At 43.3% G+C, this 23,734-nt stretch overlaps 1 protein-coding gene across 18 annotated transcripts in view; it reads left to right on the forward strand.

Annotated features, from left to right (window-relative positions):
• The window catches only part of STAU1 (staufen double-stranded RNA binding protein 1), a 73,390-nt gene that overhangs the window by 25,884 nt on the left and 23,772 nt on the right, over positions 1-23,734 (forward strand). For 13 of the 18 annotated variants that reach the window (XM_075528594.1, XM_075528595.1, XM_075528596.1 and 10 more), the window contains 3 exons: positions 1,443-1,608; positions 7,653-7,739; positions 18,303-18,401. In XM_075528594.1, coding sequence (XP_075384709.1) covers positions 1,443-1,608; positions 7,653-7,739; positions 18,303-18,401 — 352 coding nt within the window. The remainder of the gene's footprint in view (positions 1-1,442; positions 1,609-7,652; positions 7,740-18,302; positions 18,402-23,734) is intronic. The other 5 variants (XM_075528597.1, XM_075528598.1, XM_075528603.1 and 2 more) reach the window with 1 other exon arrangement.

A 23,734-nucleotide genomic window follows, 5' to 3' on the forward strand; every position in this document is an offset into this window, starting at 1 on the left:
AGGTGCCTTGAAGGTCAGCAATTTGATCCTACCAGCTGCCCTGTGGTAGAATGGGCAGTTCTACTCTGTCCTAGAAGGTCACTGTGAGTCAGAATTGACTTAGTGATTATGAGCTTCTGGTTTTGCATAGAATAATAAAATAGTACCTGTCTTTAGATTATTAATTGGAGCCATGGTGGTACAGTGATTAAGTGCTTGACTGCTCACCAAGGATGCCACTTCAGACCTTAACAGCCCTGCGGGGAAAGCTGTGGCAGCCTACTTCCGTAAACACTAGTTTTAGAAACACTGTGGCAACTCTCCCACCTGCAGGGCCACTGTGAATCAGAATCGGCTTGATCCCCGTGAGTCTGCTTGGTTCATGAAGCAAGGAGTCTCTTGATCTTCAGGCCTGCCAGGTGGTAAAAGTCGATCTTAATGTGTTCCGTGCCTTTGCAACTGTAACTTGGTGCTCTTTTAACTCCGGATCATGCTTGTAACGGCTCTGTTGCTGAATCATATTTGAAGATGCTTTCTGCAACATCATTATTCTCAGCATTTATAAACTTCTGATTGTTTATTGGCCACTTTGTGACTTTTGAATGTGGGTGTTCTTTGTAAATAGACTTGGAGCATAGGTGTAAACTATTCATTTAAACCCTAAATGCCACATAAGAACCTCTTGCTGATAGTAATAAGGTATTAGTGGATAGATTGATGATCGAAATGGAAGTTTTCTTTTTCTTCCCTCTTTGGGTGGGAGCCAAAGCTATTTTTTAAATATAACCTGAAATTTAAGAAACTAGGTTCTGTCACACAATAGGCTGTGGAAATTTCCAGGAACATCAGTCTGTTTTGTTTTTTAAGTCATTTTATTGGGGTCTCTTAACAGCTCTTACCACAATCCATACATCCATCCATCCATTGTGTCAAGCACATTTGTACATATTTGCCAGTTTCAAAACATTTTCTTTCTGCTTGAGCCCTTTGTATCAGCTCCTCATTTTCTCCCCTATCCCTCTCCTTCTTCCCACTTGAACCCTTCATAATTTATAAATTATTTTTTCCATCAGTCTATTTTGAAAGACACTTTAAAAATTACAGAGCCCTCATGCAAGCGATAATTTTAGGTATGGGAAAATAAAAGCAAGTTGATAAGACTCAATCCATTTTAGGTTTTGTAAGTACAAGGTAACTTAAAAAAAATGACCTCGTGACTTGGAAGCTAGTGCATCTTGTGGAACAGTTGCTCTGAATCGCTAACTGACATTTGCTCAGACTGTGTGGCAATTCAAGTCTGGCTCAAACTTTTAGGAAATCTCTACACACAATGAGGAGGAGTCATTGTTACCCATCATATTTTAATGTGATTAGGACCCATGATGAAAGAAATACCTAGAATTTGTCATAAGATAGGTAGGTGATTTACCAGTCTGAAATTCAATCTAAATTTTAATTTCCAGGTATTTCTACCCATTTTCGGTTCCACCTTTACTTTACCAAGTTGAACTTTCTGTGGGAGGACAACAATTCAATGGAAAAGGAAGAACAAGGCAGGCTGCAAAACACGATGCTGCTGCTAAAGCATTGCGGATCCTGCAGAATGAACCCCTTCCTGAGAGGCTGGAGGTAAGGAGGCAGCCTGAGCTGAGGTCAGAGCTGGAGGCCAGCTGATAAGGGACCCTTCTTCTCCAGGTCCTTTTTGTTAGAAGGTGTAGTTAAACCGTCGTTTACCCAGTGTTGTTGTGACAGAATTATGACAAATAGGTGGCTTTGACAAACTTGCCTACACACGGTTTAAGAGGGTAGAAGTTTGAATTCAGGGAGATGGCTTCTAGGAGAAGGCATTTTTTCCTCCATTGACTTTGGGGCAAAGTTCTTGTCTCCTCAATTTCTGGAAAATGTCTTGGTTTCTTGGGGATCTTCATGTGGTGTAGCATCTACTTTCCCCATTTCTGCTTCTGTTCTTACTACTTTTTTTCACAATGACATCTGTCAGAGTTGCAACTAGACAGATAGCTGTGTTTATCTGGGTCTTTCCACCTTTCACGGGGTGTATTCTTACTCCACTGTCTTACTGCTCAGTTTAACAAAATATTTGAGTTTGTCTTTTCTGATAGTTTAACACCTTGACTACTAGTTCAGGGACATAAAACAAAGCTTGTACACTAATGGTCATTGAGGCATTACAACAGCCCACAGACAGAAGCAGCTTTCTAGGTGCATCTCTAGAGACAAGGTGGCAGTCTTCTTCTGTAAAGACTATAGTCTTTATTAATGGTGGTCCTTTTTTATTACTCATTGTTTGTATTTTTATCTTTCTTTTACTATTGTTTCATCCTTACCACTTCATTTTGTTTTGTTCTTTGTTGTTTCTGTTGGGTTTACCAGTTTACAAAGTACAGAAGGAGTAGACGCATAGAGATAATAACTGATGCAAGTGTTTGTAGGGGATGTAGGGGTGGGTGGTGGGGGAAGTGGGGAGGATGAGGAGATTTCAGGAGTAAGCAGTGAAGGTTGGGAGGGGGAGTGAGCACTAGAACGTAGGGTGATTACACAACTCATTTTAAAGGCGATTTAATGGGGGGATGGGCGGGAGAAAAAGTGTTCTGAAATTGATTGTGGTAATGATAGTACAATTCTTCTTGTTATAATTGCACTATTGAATTTTGTGATACATGGATTAAGTGCCAATACAAGTGTCAGAAAAAAAAGAGTACAGTCTTGGAAAATCTCTGGGTAGTCTTTATTGCATCGGGTCCCCCTGAGTTATGATTGACTCGTTCACAATAGGACACCCGACTGGACAGTGTTCCTTTCATTGTACACAGGCCACTCGATGGAACCTGACCACAACAGCTCACATGGTTTATCAGAGTTGCATGAGCTCAAACGTGGGCCGTGGGCATGTGGTAAATGCCCACTGCTTTATTAAAGCCTCAGATTGTGTCACGACCCAGTTAACACCCTCCAGTGGTCTTCTATGATGTTTTGATTGCATCAGATCACATGACTAAGCTCTGATGGTCATGGGGTTGCTATGAGTTGGAATCAACTTGGTGCCACCTACCAACAGCAGTGGAATTTTAACTAGCCAGTTAATGCTACAGAGCAAGCAGTCATACACCAGCTGCAATGCTTTCCTTGCTGGAAGCTCTTTAAATTTGGCAGAGCCTGGAGTAGAGGAGCTCGCCCCTGCTCCCCGGGGCTTGACTGGAGCAGTTCAACAGGAGGTTGGAGGATTGCTTTCACAGGGGCCCCTCACATACCCATCGACTAAGTTGGGGCTCAGACTGGGAACTTCCAGTTCCAAGTCTATTCTTACTGTGGGGTGTCCTTGAGACAGGAAATAGAAGGAGCTGCCAGTGTCTTAAGGCCTAGGTGCAGACATCAGGCAGTATTGCTTCTGCCATGTTCTGCATAGCTAATGCAGGCACAGAGCACAGATTCAAGGAATCCCACTTCTTTGAGGCAATATTCACTTCAGATACAATTAACCGTTTTAATCATTAAAGTATATAGTTGAGGGACTTTTTCATATATGCACCATGTTGAGAACCCTCCTGTTAAATTATCGGCTGTAGTAATACATCTGTTGATGTCGTTAGGTGCCATCCTAGTGGCTCCAACGGCATGTCCATAGTGACCCATGCATACCTGATGGAGAGAACTTTGCTTCTTAATGAGGGAAGTGTCGGACAGCTTGGGCTGGGTTGTCAAAGTGCTCCACAGGGGTGTGTCTCAGAAGTTGGGGTCCCCATGCCACTGAGGGGCCAGAGCTTTGATGAATAGCTCTGGTGTGGCAAAGTTTTACCTCAGATTAAGTCACCATAAGTCCAGGAGAAATACGTAGAGCAGAAATATTGAGGGCTCGGTCCTGTTTAGTCAAGAAATGCCAGCAGACTATTGTGGGCAGCACTGGCTTTTCCTCCCCAAGAAGCAAGCTAAAAACCCCAAGTTCTTGCATGGAACATTGGGGTGACATTGACCATGACATGTAATGGTGAACAGTTGGCCATTTGCATGCGTGCAGAGGCCCAGTGGGTCAATGTGCTCCCAGGGAGACCCAGCTCAGCTCGTCGCTGTGGCTCAGGTGTGTGTGTGGGTTGCTCAGGAGCGTCTTTCCCTTTGATTGTAGTGGCATTTCCGTTGGTTTGGGGTTTGTTGCAGGAGTTTCTGTTGTTTTGTTTGTTTTTATTTACTTTTTTTAAGGAGTTTCTGTTTTTTAGTGTCCTCACACATTTTTTTTTTGACATTCTTTTAAATTGTTTTATTAGGGGCTCTTAGAGCTCTTAGCACAATCCATACATACATGAATTGTGTAAAGCACTTTTGTACATTCATTGCCCTCATTCTCAAAACATTTGCGTTCTACTTGACCCCCTGGCATCAGCTCCTTATTTTTTCCCCTCCCTCCCCGCTCCCCACTTCCTCATGAACCCTTGATAATTCTTTTTTCTTAAAAAAAAAACTTTTATTGGGGGCTCTTACATCTCTTCTCACAATCCATACATGTCAAACACATTTACACATATGCCGCCATCATTTTCTGTAATTTTTTTAATCTTCACAATAACTTTAAAGAACCCTTGATAATTTATAAATTATTATTTTGTCATATCTTGCCCTGTCCAACGTCTCCCTTCACTTTTCTGTTGTCCGTCCCCCAGGGAGGAGGTCACACGTCAATCCTTGTAAATTGGTTCCCCATTTCCAACCCACCCTCCCTCCGCCCTCCCAGTATCACCACTCACACCACTGGTCCTGAAGGGATCATCCGCCCTGGATTCCCTGCGTTTCCAGTTCCTATCTGTACCAGTGTACATCCTCTGGTCTAGCCAGATTTTTAAGGTAGAATTGGATCATGATAGTGGGGGTTGGGGGGGAGCATTTAGGAACTAGAAGAAAGTTGTATATTTCATCGTTGCTACAAGGTACCCTGACTGGCTCATCTCCCGCAAACCCTTCTGTAAGGGGATGTCCAGTTGCCTACAAATGGGCTTTGGGTCTCCACTCTGCACTCCCCCCTCATTCACTATGGTAAGATTTTTTTTTTTGTTCTGATGATGCCTGATACCTGATCCCTTTGATAACTCGTGATTGCACAGGCTGGTGTGCTTCTTCCATGTGGGCTTTGTTGCTTCTGAGCTAGATGGCCGCTTGTTTACCTTCAAGCCTTTAAGACCTCAGACGCTATACCTTTTGATAGCCGGGCACCATCAGCTTCCTTCGCCATATTTGCTTATGCACCCGTTCATCCTCAGCGATCGTATCATGGAGGTGTGAATTTAATGATATGATTTTTTGTTCTTTGATGCCTGATAACTGATGCCTTCGGGACTACGTGCTCACACAGGCTGGTGTGTTCTTCCATGTGGGCTTTGTTGCTTCTGAGCTAGATGGCCGCTTGTTTATCTTCAAGCCTTTAAGACCCCAGACGCTATCTCTTTGATAGCCAGGCACCATCAGCTTTCTTGACCACATTTGCTTATGCAACAATTTGTCTTAAGCGATTGAATCAGGGAGGTGAGCACACAGTGATATTATTTTTTTGTTCTTTGATGCCTGATAACTGATCCCTTCGGCACCTCATGATCATGCAGGCTGGTGTGCTTATTCCATCTGGGCTTTCTTGATTCTGAGTTAGATGGCCACTTGTTTACCTTCAAGCTTTTAAGACTCGAGACACTATTATCTTTTGATAGCCAGGCACCATCAGCTTTCTTCATCACATTTGCTTATGCACCTGCTTTGTCTTCAAGAGTTGTGTCTGGAAGATGAGCATCATAGAATGCCATTTTAGTAGAAGAAAGTGTTCTTGCATTGAGGGAGTACTTGAGTGGAGGTCCAATGTCCTTCTGTTACTGTAATACTAAGTCTGTAGATATATGCACATAGATCTATTTACCCATCCTCATATGTAAATATATTTACATATGTACATGCCATTATTTAGACCTCTATAAATGCCATTTACCTCCGAGCTCTTTTCTTTATTTCCCTTGACTTTCCTCTTGTCCCACTATCATGTTCAGTCATCATTTGGGTTTCAGTAATTCCTCTTGGTTACATTACCCTTGATCATGCCCTACCAGGCCTTCTACACCCTCCTCACCACCGATTTGGATAACTTGTTGTTCCCTTGTCCCTAGATTTGTTAACACCACTACTCTTCCCCCCACCTGCTCCTCTCCCATGTCCCCCTGGAACTGTCGGCCCAGTTGTTTTTGCCTCTAGATTGTTGTTTATTCAGCCTATCTTATTTAGACAGACTGTGGAGATAATAACATGTACAAAAACAAGACAGAGCAAAACCAAGCAACAGTATACAACAAAACAACAACAAAAGCAAGCCAATTACAAAAAACCAAAACACAACAAGAAAGAAAAACTTGTAGTTAGTTCAGGGTCTGTTTGTTGGCCTTTAGGAGTGTTTTCCAGTCCAGTCTGTTGGAGCACCACACCGTGGTTCCAAAGTCCACCTTCAGCATTCCCTGGGGACCTCGTTGCTCCATTCCCTTGCTTTTTGTTGTTGCACCGGCTTAGTGTTTTGCCTTGGTGTGGTGGGATCAGATCGGGCGCAATTCCAACTCTGTGTCTCCGGTGTTGTCCCTTGTAGGGCTTTTGGTCAGTGAGGGATGCCATGTGGCCTTCTCTGTGGAGTGGCTGCTCTAATCGGGAACATCGTCCTCACAACCTGGTAGGCCAGGATGTGCTCCACTTTCTCCTCCTCCCCACTCATCTGCTCCCGTGTGCTCCGATCACATGTTCCGTTCCCGGAGCTGCAGATTCAATGCTGTCCTTTGAAGTAAATTCTGCGGGGGCTAGGGGCAGGTGTCCACGTAGTGGTTGGGATTGGGGCTGACCCCTCAGACCTCTCCACTGGGGTTCCTTACTCCATGCCAGCATGTGTCCTCACACTTTTTCAGTGTTCGTCTGCTCCCAGAATCCTAAGGACCAAATGAGAGTGAATAGGCTGGAAAGGTTTAAAAAACCTTTTTATTGTGAATTAGATGAAACTTCACAGCGCAGATCATCTGTATTACGTTATTCAGTTCATACACATTTTGTTTCAATTCCCTCAACCAACTATCTCTTTTTAAAAAAAATGTATTATTAGGGGCTCATAAACTCTTATCACAATCCATACATACATCAATTGTGTAAAGCTCCCTTGTACATTCATGGCCCTCATCATTTTCAAAGCATTTGCTTTCCACTTAAACCCTTGGCATCAGGTCCTCTTTTTGTTTTACCCCTCCCTACCTGCTTCCCTCTCCCTCATGAACTCTTGATAATTTATAAATTATTATGTTGTCATATCTTGCCCTGTCCGATGTCTCCCTTCACTCCTTTTCTGTTGTCTCTCCCCCAGGGAGGAGGTCACATGTAGATCCTTGTAATCGGTTCCCTCTTTTCCAACCCACTCTCCCTCTACCTTCCCAGTATCGCCACTCACACCCCTGTTCCTGAAGGAATCATCCGCCCTGGATTCCCTGTGCCTCCACCTCCCATCTGCACTAGTGTACATCCTCTGCCCTATCCAGACTTGCAAGGTAGAATTCAGATCATGATAGTGTGGGGGGTGGGAAGGGAGCACTTAGGAACTAGAGGAAAGCTATATTCTTCATTGGTGCTACATGGCACCCTGACTGACTCATCTCCTCCCCTAGACCCCTCTTCCCTCTGCAAGGGGATCTCCAGTGGCCGACAAATGGGTTTTGAGTCTCCACTCTGCACTTCTCCCTTCTTTCGCTATGGTAAGATTTTTTTTTTGTTCTGATGATGCCTGATACCTGATCCCTTTGGTACCTCGTGATCGCACAGGCTGGTGTGCTTCTTTCATGTGGGCTTTGTTGCTTGTGAGCTAGATGGCTGCTTGTTTACCTTCAAGCCTTTAAGACCCCAGACTGTACCTTTTGATAGCCGGGCACCATCAGCTTTCTTCGCCACATTTGCTTATGTACACGTTCATCCTCAGCGATCGTATCATGGAGGTGTGCACCCAATGATAAGATTTTTTGTTTTTTATGCCTGATAACTGATCCCTTCGGAGCCTCTTGATCACACAGGCTGGTGTGTTCTTCCATGTGGGCTTTGTTGCTTCTGAGCTAGATGGCCGCTTGTTTATCTTCAAGCCTTTAAGATCCCAGACGCTATATCTTTTGATAGCCAGGTACCATCATCTTTCTTCACCACCTTTGCTTATTCACCCGCTTTGTCTTCAGCGGTTTTGTCGGGAAGGTGAGCATCATAGAATGCCAATTTTTTTTTTTTTAGAATGCCAATTTAATAGAAGAAAGTATTCTTGCATTGAGGGAGTACTTGAGTGGAGGCCCAATGTCCTTCTGCCACTTTAATACTAAACCTATAAATATAGGCACATAGATATATTTCTCCATCCTCATATATATTTATATATGTACATGTCTTTGTCTGGACCTCTATAAATGCCCTTCGCCTCCCAGCTCTTTACACTATTTCCCTTGACTTTCTTCCTGTCCCACTCTCATGCTCCGTCCCCACCTGGGTTTCAGCAATACCTCTTCGTTACATTACTCTTGATCATGCCCTACCAGGCCTCCGTCACCCACCTCACCACCAATTTGGATCACTTGTTGTTCCCTTGTCCCTGTGTTTGTTAACACCACTTCCTTACCCCCCTCCTCCCCCGATTCTATTTCCCCTGAACTGTCGGTTCTGTTGTTTTTCTTCCAGATTGTTCATCCAGCCTATCTTATTTAGACAGACCTGGGGAGATAATAACATATGCAAAAACAAGACAGAGCAAAACCAAGCAACAATATACAACAAAACAACAACAAACCACTGACAAAGAACAAAACAAAACACAACAAGAAAGAAAAGCTTGTAGTTAGTTCAAGGACCATTTGTTGGCCTTTTAGGCAGCGTCCCCAGGGAATGCTGAAAGTGGACTTCGGGGCCAGGGCGTGGTGCCCCAACAGACTGGACTGGAAAACAACCAACTGTCTCTTATTCCACTTGTTCCCATAGGTCTTTTGATTTTCATCACGGTTTTTCCCTCCGTACAGGGGAGACCAATAATCGCACCATAAATACCTGTTCATGAGCTTTCAAAGGTTTTTTTTAATTGTCATATACGGTAATTCACATATCAGACAATTCAATGGTTCATTCATATTAAGAGTTGTGCAATTTCACCACAATCAATTTTAGAACATTTTGTTCTTGTGGCAATTGTTGTTAGCCCCCCATCTCCCCCTAATTTCCCCTGCCATATCCCTGGGCAATTATTAAACCAGTAACTGCCTCTACAGATTTACCTATCTTTGATTTCATATTGAGACAAAGATACAAACTAAAAACAAGAAACAAAAATACCCCCAATGGCAGTGACCAAACAGAGAAAAACCTTAATCTAAAAGAAAGCAGAAAATATTAAAAACAAGCAACTTTAAAACAGGTTAAAAGGCAGATCAAATGATAGGCATTACATTTTAACCGAATTACATCTGCCGTAGTTGACTTACCAGTGCTCTCTGAAAGCAGGGCTAGTAGTCACACCCCTTGACTGTGGTTCAGGGGTTCACAGCTTTAAAGAGCCCCGCCCCTCGCCACCAGAGTAGGGTGTAGAACATGGTGTTTGTGATCTCAGCTGTGCCTGTTGATCTTGGTGTCCCATGAAACTGATCTTGATCCAGGAGTGGGCTGGGACTTACAGGAGGATTTAATGAAGTGGATGGGGCATTTGGTGAATACATTATGCATAGGACTGCTAACCTCAAGTCAGTAGTTCAGCACCATCACTGCTGTTTGGGACAATGAGCTTTTCTACTCCTGTAAAGAGTGACAGTCTCAGAAGCCCACAGGGACAGTTCCACCCCGACCTGTAGGGTCGCTGTGAGTCAGAATGGACGTGATGGCAGTGAGTTTGGTTTTGTGTTTGAAGGATGAGCTCGGTGATGAGCTTTCGTAAAGTGTGGAAAGGCAGTGTAAACAGAGTTATTTTGGAGTCTTTCTTTTCTGTTTTTTTTCCCTTTACTCTGGTGCTAATTGGCAGGTTATAGGTATTTCTCAGTTCCTTACAGCCAACAATTGTTAAATACCTGCTGAAAACTTGGAAGAAGCACACCAGTCTGTGCAATCACAAGGTGTCGAAGGGATCTGGTATCAGGCATCATCAGAACAAAAAAAAAATCTTTACCATAGTGAGTGAAGGGAGAAGTGCAGAGTGGAGACCCAAAGCCCATTTGTCGGCCACTGGAGATCCCTTGCAGAGGGGTCTAGGGGAGGAGATGAGCCAGTCAGGGTGCCATGTAGCACCAATGAAGAATACAGCTTTCCTCTAGTTCCTAAATGCTTCCTCCCACCACCCCCCCACAGCCCCCACTATCATCCGAATTCTACCTTGCAAGTGTGGATAGAGCGGAGGATGTACACTGGTGCAGATAGGAGCTGGAGGCACAGAGAATCCAGGGCAGATGATACCTTCAGGACCAGGGGTGTGAGTGGCGATACTGCGAGGGTAGAGATAGAGTGGGTTGGAAAGATGAAACTGATTACAAGGATCTGCATGTAACCTCCTCCCTGGGGGAGAGACAACAGAAAAGGGGGTGAAGGGAGACATTGGACAGGCCAGGATAGGACAACATAATAATTTATAAATTATCAAGGGCTCATGAGGAAGGGGGAGCGGGGAAGGAGGGGAAAAAGAGGATGCAAAGGGCTTAAGTGGAGAGCAAATTCTTTGAGAATGATGAGGGCAAAGAATGTACAAGGGTGCTTTACACAATTGATGCATATGTATGGATTGTGGTAAGAGTTGTATGAGCCCCCTAATAAAATGTTTTTTCAAAAAAAACGGGTTGAGGGATATTGGCTATAGTTAAATAACTTGAATTAAAAAAAAGATTAGGTTCAGCGCCCACAGTTCTGATGCAATAAATAGGTCTAAGGTGAGACTTGGGAAGCTAACATTTGTGTCGTCTCTCTCACCTCCCTTTATTTTCAGTTTAATAATTTGTGGTTCTAAAATACAGTCAAGATCTGAAAACCTTAAATTCTAAGTGTTGTCGGTGTTTCCCGGACAGCAACCCTCTTCCCCCTCCCCAACATGGACACAATGACAACATGGAGGGACTGTGCTTCGTGGATAGGTGACCCTGGCCAAGTAGTATCCACTTCCCTGAACTCTGCAGGAAGCCTTGTGGGGGTACAGTTGAAATCACCTCCTGCCCCTTGCCTTTCTTCAAAATCCTTTGCAGATTTTTTTAGCTTCATGCAGTGTGAATAGAGCAGTTCTTTCAGAAGTGGCTCAGACTGGCCCTCAGCAGGGTTAGCATTGAGATCCCTAACTGCCCTTAAGACTTTTCCTTCATGTCCTTGACCTTCCACCTTAGCAAGCCGACCCTGTTAGTGGACAGTTGGGTCTAGATGGGTTTACAAGATGAATTTTTAAATTAAAGTATAATGTAAAATGTAAAAATGTAAAAAAAAATCAATAAAATGGGAAAAAAGTGATTTGCAAACGTACCCCCGTGAACAATTTTGTGGGGTGTCAGTGTATGTACACGTGAAAACATTCGCCCTCCATCTCTTGAAAGTGGGCGTTAGTGTGCAGTGTTCATCAAGAGCACGTTCATGCCGTGGAGGACCCGGTTTATGCCAGACCAAAACTCCGGGGGCAGCATGCCCACTCATTTTTTTCAACCTCGGGGGCTTGGCTCTTGATATTGTTGGCCATTTTCCTAACGTAAAATGAGTAAGTGAAGAAAAATGATGTTGTTACCTCCTGTGTGTGTCTGTGCAGGATGATTCCTGTGAGCCACAGTCCCAGAGAGAATTGCTCAGCCCATGTGTGTACATGTTGAATTAGTTAATGTAGAATTGCAGACATTAGTATTTGATCCTTCAAATAAGGTGTTGTGATGGGAAAGTAGTAGGTGGTAGAAGACCTTAAAAAGTGGACTTCCAAGGATCCATGGTGTAGTCTGAGAGGTCCTCCCGAGGGGCGAGTGCTTACACCGAGACACAGGAGTGGAAGGAAAGGGCAAGTGCTTTTGTAGAAAGGGAGCAGCAGGGGTAAAACGGCCCTGAGCTGGGAAAGCAAATATAGGGAGGTAGGTCGTAGTTTTTTATTTAAAGCGGGATTAGGAACCTCTTTTCTGCCGACGGCCTCTGGGGCATTTATAACATTCGAAGGCATTGCGTGAACTCCCTCTGTGGTGACTGGAACTGCTTCTCTTGGTGAAGGGTGGGGTGTTAGTTGGTGGTTTTCTGCCTGGACATTTCCCACCCTTGAACTAAAAGGTGGGACTCTCGGGTAAATTTGGACTCTTAATAGTTCGACAACCCCAGAAACCCATGTGAGATTGTGAGGAGTTGGAATTAACTGGATGACAGTGGGTTTAGTTTTTGGAAAGATTTGTGCTAGAAGGCTGAAGTGTTTTGAATAAGTTAAGTAGCAGTATCTGTACCAGAATGTAAAGGAAATGGATTAACACATGCCCTGCAATATTAGAAATGGTTAAATAAGTGGCTTCATGTACCCCACGGAGTACCAGGGTGTGCTGGATGTGTGTTGTCCCTGCAGTGAGAGGGAACCTGAGTACTGTGCATACAAGAGAGGATTTCAAAAATTCCTGGAAAAGTTCCATTTTCTTTTAATTCAGTTTTGTTACAGACTTTCTGAAGTTCTCTCATAATATAGCCCTGTTTGTATTTAAATAAAGAAACAAAAGCTTAAGGGTTATGCAAGTAGATGTATATTACGTTTTTATGTATATACTTTATATCTTAAATGATAAACCAAACTAAAAGTAGCTCTCAAAAAAAAAAAAGTAGCTCTCCATGTGGCAGCACTTTTTTTTTTAGCTGCTGTTTGAGATTCTTCTTTAAATACTGAACCAAAAGCCCCACTGCAGGTTGTGTGTTGTGTGTTGATTCGAGTCATAGCATCCTTTTACTTTAGATACTACTTTTGTCAAAAGTAAATGTAGTTCTTCCTGGTTTTGAGGCATATCATTAGATATGTACACACAGGGACTATCAAATCCCAAGTCTGCGAGAGCAGATAGACGTCCGCCTGAGGGGCTATGTCTGACTTACTGCTGCTGGCTCCAGGCTGTGGATTGCCAGATAAGATGATCATGAGCCAGATGGAGGAGACAAAGCAAATAAATGCGTGAGTTTTGTAGAACCTTCATATATGTTAATATTAGATCCAGGCCACACTTCCCTTACATCTGATCGGCTGATCACACCAGCTCACGTCATGGGGAATGATCACATTAGTACATAACTATTGAACTATTTAGAATCATGGCTCAGCCAAGTTTGCGCACAACTTCAGCACTTTCTGTAATGGTGAAGAGAGACTGCAATAATGATGAAATTAGCCATTTAAATGAAATTTCGGGGGGGGGTTGGAGTTGGGAACAGATTACAAGGATCTACGTATAACCTCTTCTCTGGGAAATGGACCATAGAAAAGTGGGTGAAGGGAGACGTCAGACAGTGCAAAATATGACAAAATAATACGTTTTACATTATCAAGGGTTCATGAGGGAGGGGGATGGGGAGGAAGGGGAGGAAATGAGGTGATGCCAGGGACTTAGGTGGAGAGCAAATGCTTTGAGAATGATGAAGGCAATGAATGTACAGATGTACTTTACACAGTTGTGTGTATGGATTGTGATAAGAGTTGTATGGGCCCCTAATGAAATGATTAAAAATAAATAAATAAATGCAATCTCAGGCTGTCTTCAGTGATACATTAGGTCAGTTTTCCCAAGCTCAGAAATCAACCCCCGAACAGCACACTTGTGTGGTGTGTCCTCATCGAGCCACTCAGCAGAGGGGCTTCGTCACATGACAGCTTTGCTACAAGAACCTGAAGCGAAGTATATGTAACAACGTTCTTCATTTTTTACAATGCTTAGGCCCTAGCATTTCTTTTTAAACATTTATTTCTTACATGGTATAGGTGAATTATATGGAAGCTAAGTGTGTTGTTGTAAAAAAAATTTACCCCATCTTCCCATTGGGGCTTTTGAACCTAAAATGAAAACATTTAACAGTAATGGGAGGACAGAGAAATGGCTGTTCTCCATTAAAATGATGACTCAAGCCTCAAAAGCTTCATAAGTATTGTGTCTTGATACTCCCCATCCAGAACAACAGAGAAATGGTGACAAACGAGAGCCTCTTTGGTAGGCATGCTCTGGGTTTGGCACGTGATGGCTGAGCTCTTGGCATAGGCATGTCAGTTGATTGCTTACCCTTGTTGAGAACATTGCCTGTTGTCGGTATACATAGCCTTCAAACTTGAAACATACAGAATAAAACTTGGGTTTTCTAACATTTCTAATGAAAACTGCTTTTGTTCTTCTTTCTTTAAATTACTTATAGAATGACTTTACAGGAAAATAAAAAGGGTTTATTGGAGACGGATGCATTCAGAGACTCACTGGAGCATAAAGAATTGGTTGCTATACAACCCACCAGGAGGTAGCATGTGATCATGAACCAATTAAATTGAAGGAGGAAGTTCAGTCTACACTGAAGGTATTGGTGAAAAACATACTTCCAGGATCTAATGTGTCACCAATCGAGATGTTTCAGCAAACAGATGTACCATGACAAGTGTTCAAGAAATCATTTGTGCCAAGAAATTTGGAAAATAGACATCTGGTCATTTGACTGGAAAAGGATTCATATTTGTGTCCATGCCAGAGAAAGATGATGCAATAGACTGTGAAAATAATTGAACAATGTTATTAATGTCACGTGCAAGTAAATTTTTGCTGAAGATAATAAATCATTGTGTACATTGACAAAAGAACTGACAGAAATTTAAGCCTGGGTCGGTAGAGAATACGGGCTGAGGGATATCATTGTTGACGTGGGACAGATCTTAGCTGAAAATAAGAGAATACTAGAAAGATGCTTACAAAAAATAAATTTTTAAAAGGAAAAAAAAAAAACAAAAAAATGCTTACCTGTGTAGCATTAACTGTTCAGAGGCATTTGACTGTGGAGCATAAAAAATTATGAAAACAAACAAATTATGAATAACAAAAAATCCCTAGAATTTCAGAACATTAATTGTGCTCTTGGGGAACCTGTACATTGACCAAGAGGCAGTCATTTGAATTGAACAAGGGGATATTGCATGGTTTTTAAATCAGAAAAGATGTGCATCCGTGTCTTCTTTCACCATGTGTTTTTTGAATTGTATGCTGAGAAAATAATTCAAGAAGCTGGACTGTATGAAGCAGAACACGGCATCGGGATTAGAGAAAGGTTTTGGAAAATGGCTTTCCTTATGTAGATGGCCCAGTCTTGCTCACTGTAAGTGAGGAAGACATGATGCCTTTACTGATGAAGATCATAGTCTACAGCTTTAGGGTGGATTACACCATCTTCACAACTCGATCATTAGCAGCACCATGATAAACAGGAAAACATGGATGTTTACTTTCATTTTCAAATCATTTTATTGGGGGCTCTTAAACAGCTCAATCCATCCATTGTGTCAAGCACATTTTTACATTTGTTGCCATCATTTTAAAAACATTTTATTTCTACTTGAACCCTTGGTATCAGCTTCTCGTTTTTCCCATTCCTCCTTCACCCTCCCTCCCTCACGAATCCTTGGTAATTTGTAAATAATTATTATTTTTTCATGCCTTGACCTGACCAGTGTTTCCCTTCACCCCCTTTTCTGTTGTCCGTCCCCCTGGGAGGGGGTTATATGTAGATCATTGTGATCGGTTCCCCCATGTTCTCCTGGAACATGGACATTTTCAAGGATTTCATTCTATTTGGAGCCATAGCCAGTACCCACAGAAGGAGCAGTAAAGGAGATCCAATAATGAAGTGCACTTGACTCACACATGTGAAGTTGGACAGTGAATAAGGAAAACCAAAGAACTGATACATTTGAATTATAGTGTTGGCAAGCAATGTTAAGTACACCTTGGATTGCCTCAGAGAGTTTACAGCCAGAATACTCGGAAACAAGGGTGGCAAGACTTCATATCATCATCTGGAGATGTCATCAGGAGGGACCAGTCCCTGGATAGCAACATCATGCTTGGTAAAGGGTCAAGTGCAACAGAGGAAGATCCTCCAAGAGATGATTGACACAGTGCCTGGAACAATGGACTTGCATGTAGCCATGCTTGTGAGACTGACTCAGCCCTGGGCCGTGTTTCCTTCTGTTGGACACGGGGGCCCTGTGAGTCAAAATCAACCCTGCAGTGCGACCATTGGCGCCAAATGGCCGACAATAATGTGTTTTCTTTTTAAAGCATACTAGAGATTATGCATGAATTTTTTTTTCTTAATAGTGCTAAAATTGAATGGCTGAAACATGCACCATGGCATTGATGAAGCTCCACTCTGCGGCAGGAAGACCCAAGAGCTAGCTCACCAAACTCTCTCATCTTACAATCACCGAGAACTTTTCGTCTAACCTGCTCATACCATAAACTCTCTTTACAGGAGCAGCAAAATCTCACTTTCAGCAGCTCACCTATTGACACATCTGGATACTCAGCACATAGCTGTCAAATGAGTCAATATGTTAGCTCACACAAAGATGTAGATAGATGCAGTGTGCTCAGATTTGAAGGGAATCACATATTTTTAAGATGTAGTCTGTCTTTGATTTGCATTAGTTGGGTTTTTTGTTTGTTTTTTTTACCTAGAATTTTAGTTTGCATGGTTAATAGCTTTTACTGTCCCCCACTGTAGTTTGGATAAACTTGATAAGCGTACGGAAATGTATGAGAGATAAAGCTAAGAACCTTGCCCATTCATCAATTTCAGTCTTAAGTTTCTGTCAGATAGTTTTAATCTTGGAAGCTGGATTTCTTTAAATCTGTTGACATATGTCCCAGTAAATGAGGAAAATGCCTCTTGCTATGTTCTTTTGAGGCTTTGCTCTGACCGAGATTATGTAGTTCTCAGATGACCAAAACTAAATAAAATTCACTGCCAGTGAGTTGAATCAGACGCATAGTGAACTTGTAGAACTCCCCATAAGGTTCTAAATCAGCGGTTCTCGTGGGTCGTGACCCCTTTGAGGGTCAAACTACCCTTTCACGGGGGGGGGGGGGTGGTGTTGCCTAGGACCACCGGAAAAGACAAATATTTCAAAATATATAATTACATTTTGTTTTGTGATTAATCACTATGCTTTATGTTCAGTTTGTAACAATGAAAATACATCCTGCATATGAGATACTTACATGACCATAACAGTAACAAAACTATAGTTACGAAGAAGCAATGAAAATAATTTTATCATTGAGGTTCACCACAACATGAGGAACTGTTTTAAGGGGTCACGGCATTAGGAAGCTTGAGAACCACTGTTCTAAAGCCATAACTCTGCAGGAGCAAACTGCCACATCTCTTTCTCTTTGAGTGGTTGACGGGTTTGATCTCCCAGCCTTCCAGTTAGTAGCCACTGAATTTTTATTGTGCCAACGAATTCCTCTCCAATTACCCACTCAGTTGCTATATGAAATCCATGGAAGACTACTGCTGTCCTTTAACTCGAACTTGACTGGAGGGCTAGTGATTGAACCTTGTTCCAAACAGAACCTCTGCCGCTGTTCAGACTGTTCGTGTGCATCTTGAGTTTTTGCCAGAGGCATGACTGTCGGAGACAGGCCATTTCGTAAGTTCTGTTTCACCACATTCTGTGTGAGCTTCAGGAACTTCAGAGTGAAAACAAGAGCCTGCCTCCTCTGGGCTGAGATCCTTTGGGTTTGCCATGACCCTCACAGATGGATCTCTCTCTCTCTCTCTCTCTCTCTCTCTCTCTCTCTCTCTCTCTCTCTCTCTCTCACTCGCTCTCTTTCTCTCTCTCTCTCTCTGTGTGTGTGTGTGTGTGTGTGAACCTTTTCCTAGTTTCAGTTTGACACTGCTTGTGTGAGCAACATTGGAGAGGTCTGTGCTTCTAAGCACCAGCATTCTCTCACTGCCAGAGGTCTTTTATGTGTGGACAGGCTAGGGCGGATTTGTGATTTCACTCCCAATGTGATGCACTGATCCATTGTAAGGATGGCACTGGACTTTTGGCCCCTGTGTACAAAGTTGCAGTGATTTGGAACCAACTTGACAACACCTAACAACATCTGACCCAAGTTTAATAATAGGATTTTTTTTTCTTTTTTAACATTTCAATCCAGTGATACACATGCCATGTGATTTTGCTGGTTTTGTGTTAAATCCACAGACGGAAGGTTCAGGGCCATGAACTACCCTAGCTAGAGTGGTGTTGATGGTCTTACTGTGAGTTACCTGCTAAACAGTTCTTGTTTTTCTAGGTGAATGGAAGAGAATCAGAAGAAGAAAATCTCAATAAATCTGAAATAAGTCAAGTGTTTGAGATTGCACTTAAACGGAACTTACCTGTGAATTTTGAGGTAAGTTTATTTTACAAGAAGGACTATATATTATAAAATTTTGGTGGCATTTATCATTACAGTGTGTTTTTCTTAAATAACATAAGAATGACATTCAAATGCATGCGATCCTCCAATTTCTGTCTCAGACTGCATATTTAGCCAAGTAGCATTTATCTGTAAAGTATCTGTAACAATAGCAACAAAAACAAAAACTGAAGAATCGCTTTAGGTGGGCCCTAATATCCCCTAAGAGTTGCTTGTAAAAGACAGAGGTTCTGTCACTGCCCAACTCCAGCCCCCAATTCACCCATTTAATAATTAATAGCCTCATTCATTGCTGGCACCTTAGTTGACTGAAAACAATAGCTTGCTGGTTCAAAATGCAAAAGAAAGCACAGTTCATGTGTGTTGCCTTTAGGCAGGTTGAGGAACCGCAAAGAGCATTTATTTCCCTAGATTCTCTGACATGTAACACATTCTTTGCAAATTCTTTTAATTTACTTGCTTGATTGTGCAAGACTTTGTGTTAACGTACAGCCACAGGTCGGTTGGTCTTTTAAGTCAGTTTTTCATCCTTCAAAGTTAGTACAAATCTAGGCTTGTAAAAGAGCTTTGCACTCTGTGGGCACGTTCCTTCTGGCAAATGGCCATCAAGCTGGGATAGCTGCTTAACATTTGTACGTGTGAACTATATTGTCTTGCAAAGACCTTCTTGATCATGTAGAATTTTGACAGTAATACAGTTGACTCCTGTATCAGGCCTGTTCCTTTAATGCCACAAACTGGCTCAGGAGTTGGTCTTTAACCGGCAGCTGAGTAGAGTTGCTTCCGGTATGATGGTTCTTTTGAAAATCCCCTTCCACCTGACCCTTCCCAAGAGTCCAAGACCACTATGCGTCTAGCATCTCTGCACTCTGGGACCTTCTCATTTGGCCACCTTTCCTCTCGACCTGCTGCCCGCTCTCCTGACACTGGAACTTGGCATGAGTTTGGGGAGAAGGTAAGACGGGAGATGTATAGACATCTAGGGCTAGTTGTTGGGTGGGACCTTGGAGGAGCTTCAGCCTAAGAAGCCCCGCTGTGTCCCTGCGGAGTGGTTGCAGGGAAAGGAAGGGATGCGCCTCCTCTCCCTTGCTTGAGGGATTCAAACTGGGAAGAGGAAGCTTAAAGCTGGGGAAAGAGCTCAGAAGCCGATGCTGCCTTCTCAGGTCCCCTCAGGGGAGGTCAGGTGTTGGCTAGCTCAGGATTTTGGGTTCCTGTGAGACTTGTCACTTTATCACATTAGTTAACTGTCTTAAGAGTCACAGGGCCTTCTAGAACTTCAGTTGAGGATTACTGTCTTGCACGGTAGGATTAAGGAGCCATATTTCTTCTTTCCACCTCCCATACACTTTTATTTAGGTTTCAAATTGGTATTTCAGATGGTTTCAGGAATAGTTAACCCTAAAGCGAATTGCCACTTAAAAATAATCATAAAAAGCGTTTTGGGCCAACTTCTGGCCACGAACATTTATTTATTTATCTATTTGTTTGTTTATTTATTTATTTATTTTTAGCAATTTATTGGGGCTCATACAATTCTTATCACAGTTCATACATATACATACATCAATTGTATAAAGCACTTCTGTACAGTCTTTGCCCTAATCATTTTTTTCTCCTCTTTTCTTTTTTTACATTTTATTAGGGACTCATACAACTCTTACCACCATCCATACATATACCGCCGTGAACATTTTTTAAAGCAGTATTTTAAAATATAGTAAGTGTAATCTACCTACTGAATTTGTTGATGAGAGTAGTTTTATTAAAGAACATTGTCACTATTATGAGCTTCCATTTATTAGGTCGAGGCTGGTCTCTCTTTGTCACTGCCTCATACCTGGAAGATATCCTGGCATTTACCCCTACCCCCTTTTGCTGTCTAGTGCCCCAAGGACAAAGTGGAACTGCCTCTCAGGGTTTCCAAGGTGCTCTCAAAGCCAACTGCTAGGTCTCTCCTTTGGGGGCAGAGTCTCAGAGTGGCTAGTCCCCTTGAACCACTGACCTTTCGGTTAGCCCCCACTGCTTCACACTACCCGATCGTTGGTGCCTTCGTCTACTGGGAACAGAGAGTGACTTTTTGAGCCGAGTTTTTGATAGTGAAGTCTGTCACATAGGAAGCCAGATGAGGTGTTTAGTAAACGACGAGCTGTTTGGAGAGTTTTCAGAAAAATTATACTGTCTGACTTTGTATGGGACACATAGCTTTTTTGTTAGCAGATGTGCTGGGGTCTGTGGGCAGTGGACGTTGGGAGGAGCTCTCATGCTGAGGGAAGCCATCACCGAGACTGCCCTGTCCAGCTAGCTCCATCTGTGCAGAAGCCTGGACCAAACCTACAGCCCATAGCAACCCTGTACCAGAGAGTAGAGAGCTGCTGCTGCTTAGGATTTCTGAGACTTTTCATCTTTATAGAAGCAGAACCGCCTCATCTTTGCCCTCAGAGCAGCTGTTACCAGCCTTTGGGGTTAGCAGCTTGACCGTGCTACCCAGGCTCCATGGCGTCCGTTTTTAGGCGGGACGTGCCTTTCCTGGAAGCTGTGCTGCTCTTCCCGTGTGTGGAGGTCCTGGGGAGAGGGGTGGCATGGGGGCGCTTCCCCACCAAGGCACCCCTGCTCTCCTGTGAGCTTCGCCCAGCCTTTCTTTGGCTCATTTGATTTTTCCTGTATGCCTTTTCATCTTAAAAAAAAAAAAATCCTAAAGCCCATCTGTAGACAATTGGACATCTCCTTACAAGCCAGTCAGGGTGCAGTATAGCACCGATGAAACTTATAGCTTTCCTCTACTGCTTTATTGCTCCCCCCTCCGCCCCTCCCTCCCATCATGATCCCAATTCTGTGTTACAAATCTGGCTAGAGAAGAGCATGCACACGGGTACAGACAGGAGCTGGAAACACAGGGAACCAGGACAGGTAAACCCCTCAGGACCAGTATTAAGAAAGTGTTGATGGCAACAGATGTGTGCGTGTGCTTGACATAATGATGTATGTATGGGTTGTGATAAGAGCTGTGTGAACCCCCCAATGAAATGATTTAAAAAAATTTTTTTTAATCTATGGAAAAGTTGCCAGAATAGAACAGTGAATATACACTTCATATAGGTTCACTGATGATTAATGTTATATGTACCGTTGTGTTTCCTTTCTCTCTGAACGTATGTGTTTCACTTTGCTTTTTAATTTTTGCGGAATCACTTGAGAGTAAGTGACAGATATCATGACACTTAAAGTGTGTGGCCTTGGGAGCAAGGACAATCATTTTCTGAGGGAAACCCCCACCCCCACCCAGAGCACCCGACACAGCCTTGTTTTCCCTGTGTGCTCTTTATTCACGCTTGGTCGGTTGCCTCAGTGAGGTTCCTTCTCGATGTCGTTGTTTTGCTCTGGAGTCCAGAGCAGGATTGCACGTCGATCCCCTGCAGTCAGGGACGACAGCGTTTCCTTATCTTTCATGCCATGATGTTTCAAGATCTGTGGTCAGCTTGGGATTTCTGGATAGATGCAGGTTAGGTGGGGTGTATCCCGGGGTTCAGTGGGTTTCTTCTCCCTTTGGCCTGAGAAGCACGTTTAGATGCTGGTCCTCAATGTCACCTTATCCCAGCACTGCCCCTTGGGCAGCATATCCACGTGCATTGCTCAGGGTGGGCCAGACTTGCCCTCTGTAAAGTTCCTGAGGCATCTGCGTGTGCTGGGAGGCTGCGCAGGGCTTGGGTCCTGAAGAGTCTCCCCTGTCCTCCCTCAGACAGTGAGAGCTCTCCGACCGTCACTGTCCAGGAAAGACCTTCCTTTCCCTCCCCTTTTACATTACAGCAATTGGTTCTCGTCTCTGTGTCCTCAGCTCCATCGTCACTGTTAGCCATGTTGATCTTTGCATTGCCATCATGTGCTTTCTGACAGGTCTTCATCCTTTTTGTGAGCGGTGCATGGTCAAGTTTCTCAAGATATAATTGACAGTAAAATTTAGCTTGTTTTAAATGTACTGTTGGTGTGTTTTGTTAAGTATAGGGCATTCTGAAAGTTTGTGCAAAATTGAATGTTCCCCAGAACTTTGTGAGCCTCTCCTTGGTATAGTCAGTGTGAGCACCAGGATGACAAGCAGTAGACTACGTTCCACTTCCTCCAAGACCGTGCTTTGTAAAACTTCTGAGTATTTTGCCCAGGTTTTTATGACTGGTTTGTCTAAGGCATTGAAATCTTATGGATACAAGTAATGTGTCAGATACCTGTATTGCAAGTGTTTTCTTCTCCCTTTTTATTTCTTAATTGGTGTCTTTTATTTTTTTGGGGGGGAGGGGCAGTGTTTTTTAATGATGTTGACTGAAGATCTAGAATCTCAGCTTCTGGAAGAACCACTTGTTTTTGCCTGTCTTGAACCTCTCCTCAAATTTGACCTTGGCCTCCCGGCGGGCCTTCCATTTAAGAGCAGGGTCTCTGAAGACATCCTTGTTAATGATAGTTTTGTCCAAGGGCATGGGTATGGAGCACCTTGTGGGCATGAGGGGATTATCCTTCACAAAAGACGTGATCCTTGACCTCTTGGCAATTTTCGTCATGCCAATGGCAGCTGTCACTTTGCAGGGATAGTGGTCGATTCCAACCACCAGGGCGTGGCTGTTGGGGCTGTCTGAGGTGCCGTCGTCCATGTCCTTCACTGTCTGAATAGCGTTAACCAGGACCAGCACCGCCTTCCTTATTTTCATGAACTTGCCCATATCAGCCACAGGCTCTCAGGCCGACAAGAGAAAGAACGTGGTGTTTTTTTGATGAACAATTTTTACGTTTGAGGAATTCCCTGCTTTCTCCCCAGCAGTCCTCTCACCTGTACCTCTCCACCACCAAGTGGATTCTGACTCCTAGTGACCCAAGAGGACAGAGCAAAACGGCTTCTTACTGTTTTTCTGACTGTAGCTCTCTGTACAGCAGAGAGCCTCCTCTTCCTGAACCACTGACCCATCCTATGCTGTGCAGCTCAGCCTTGTCATCCTGTGCCCCTGGTTCCTGCTCCCACTATGAGTTTCTGCGTTAGCCTGCCAGTGTGTGTTTCAGCCCTTGCGCACAAGCGCAGGTGCGCCTGTTGGCTGTCACTATCTCCCTTTTCTTCTTATGCGAAAATTAGCATGGGATGGATGGACTTTTGCCATCTGAGTTTCTCGGTTAACAATATATGGTAGGCGCCACTCCTTATCAGGGTTGATGGGGTCTCCTCATTTCTGTTTTTGTAGCAGCTCAGCAGCCCGTTCTTAATCTCAATCCTGACCCGAGGTGCAGAGCAAATAATGAATTTAAGCCATTGGGTTGCAGTTGCTTCTGGG

Source organism: Tenrec ecaudatus, chromosome 12 (assembly GCF_050624435.1).
Source record: "Tenrec ecaudatus isolate mTenEca1 chromosome 12, mTenEca1.hap1, whole genome shotgun sequence".
Taxonomy (NCBI): Eukaryota; Metazoa; Chordata; class Mammalia; order Afrosoricida; family Tenrecidae; genus Tenrec; species Tenrec ecaudatus.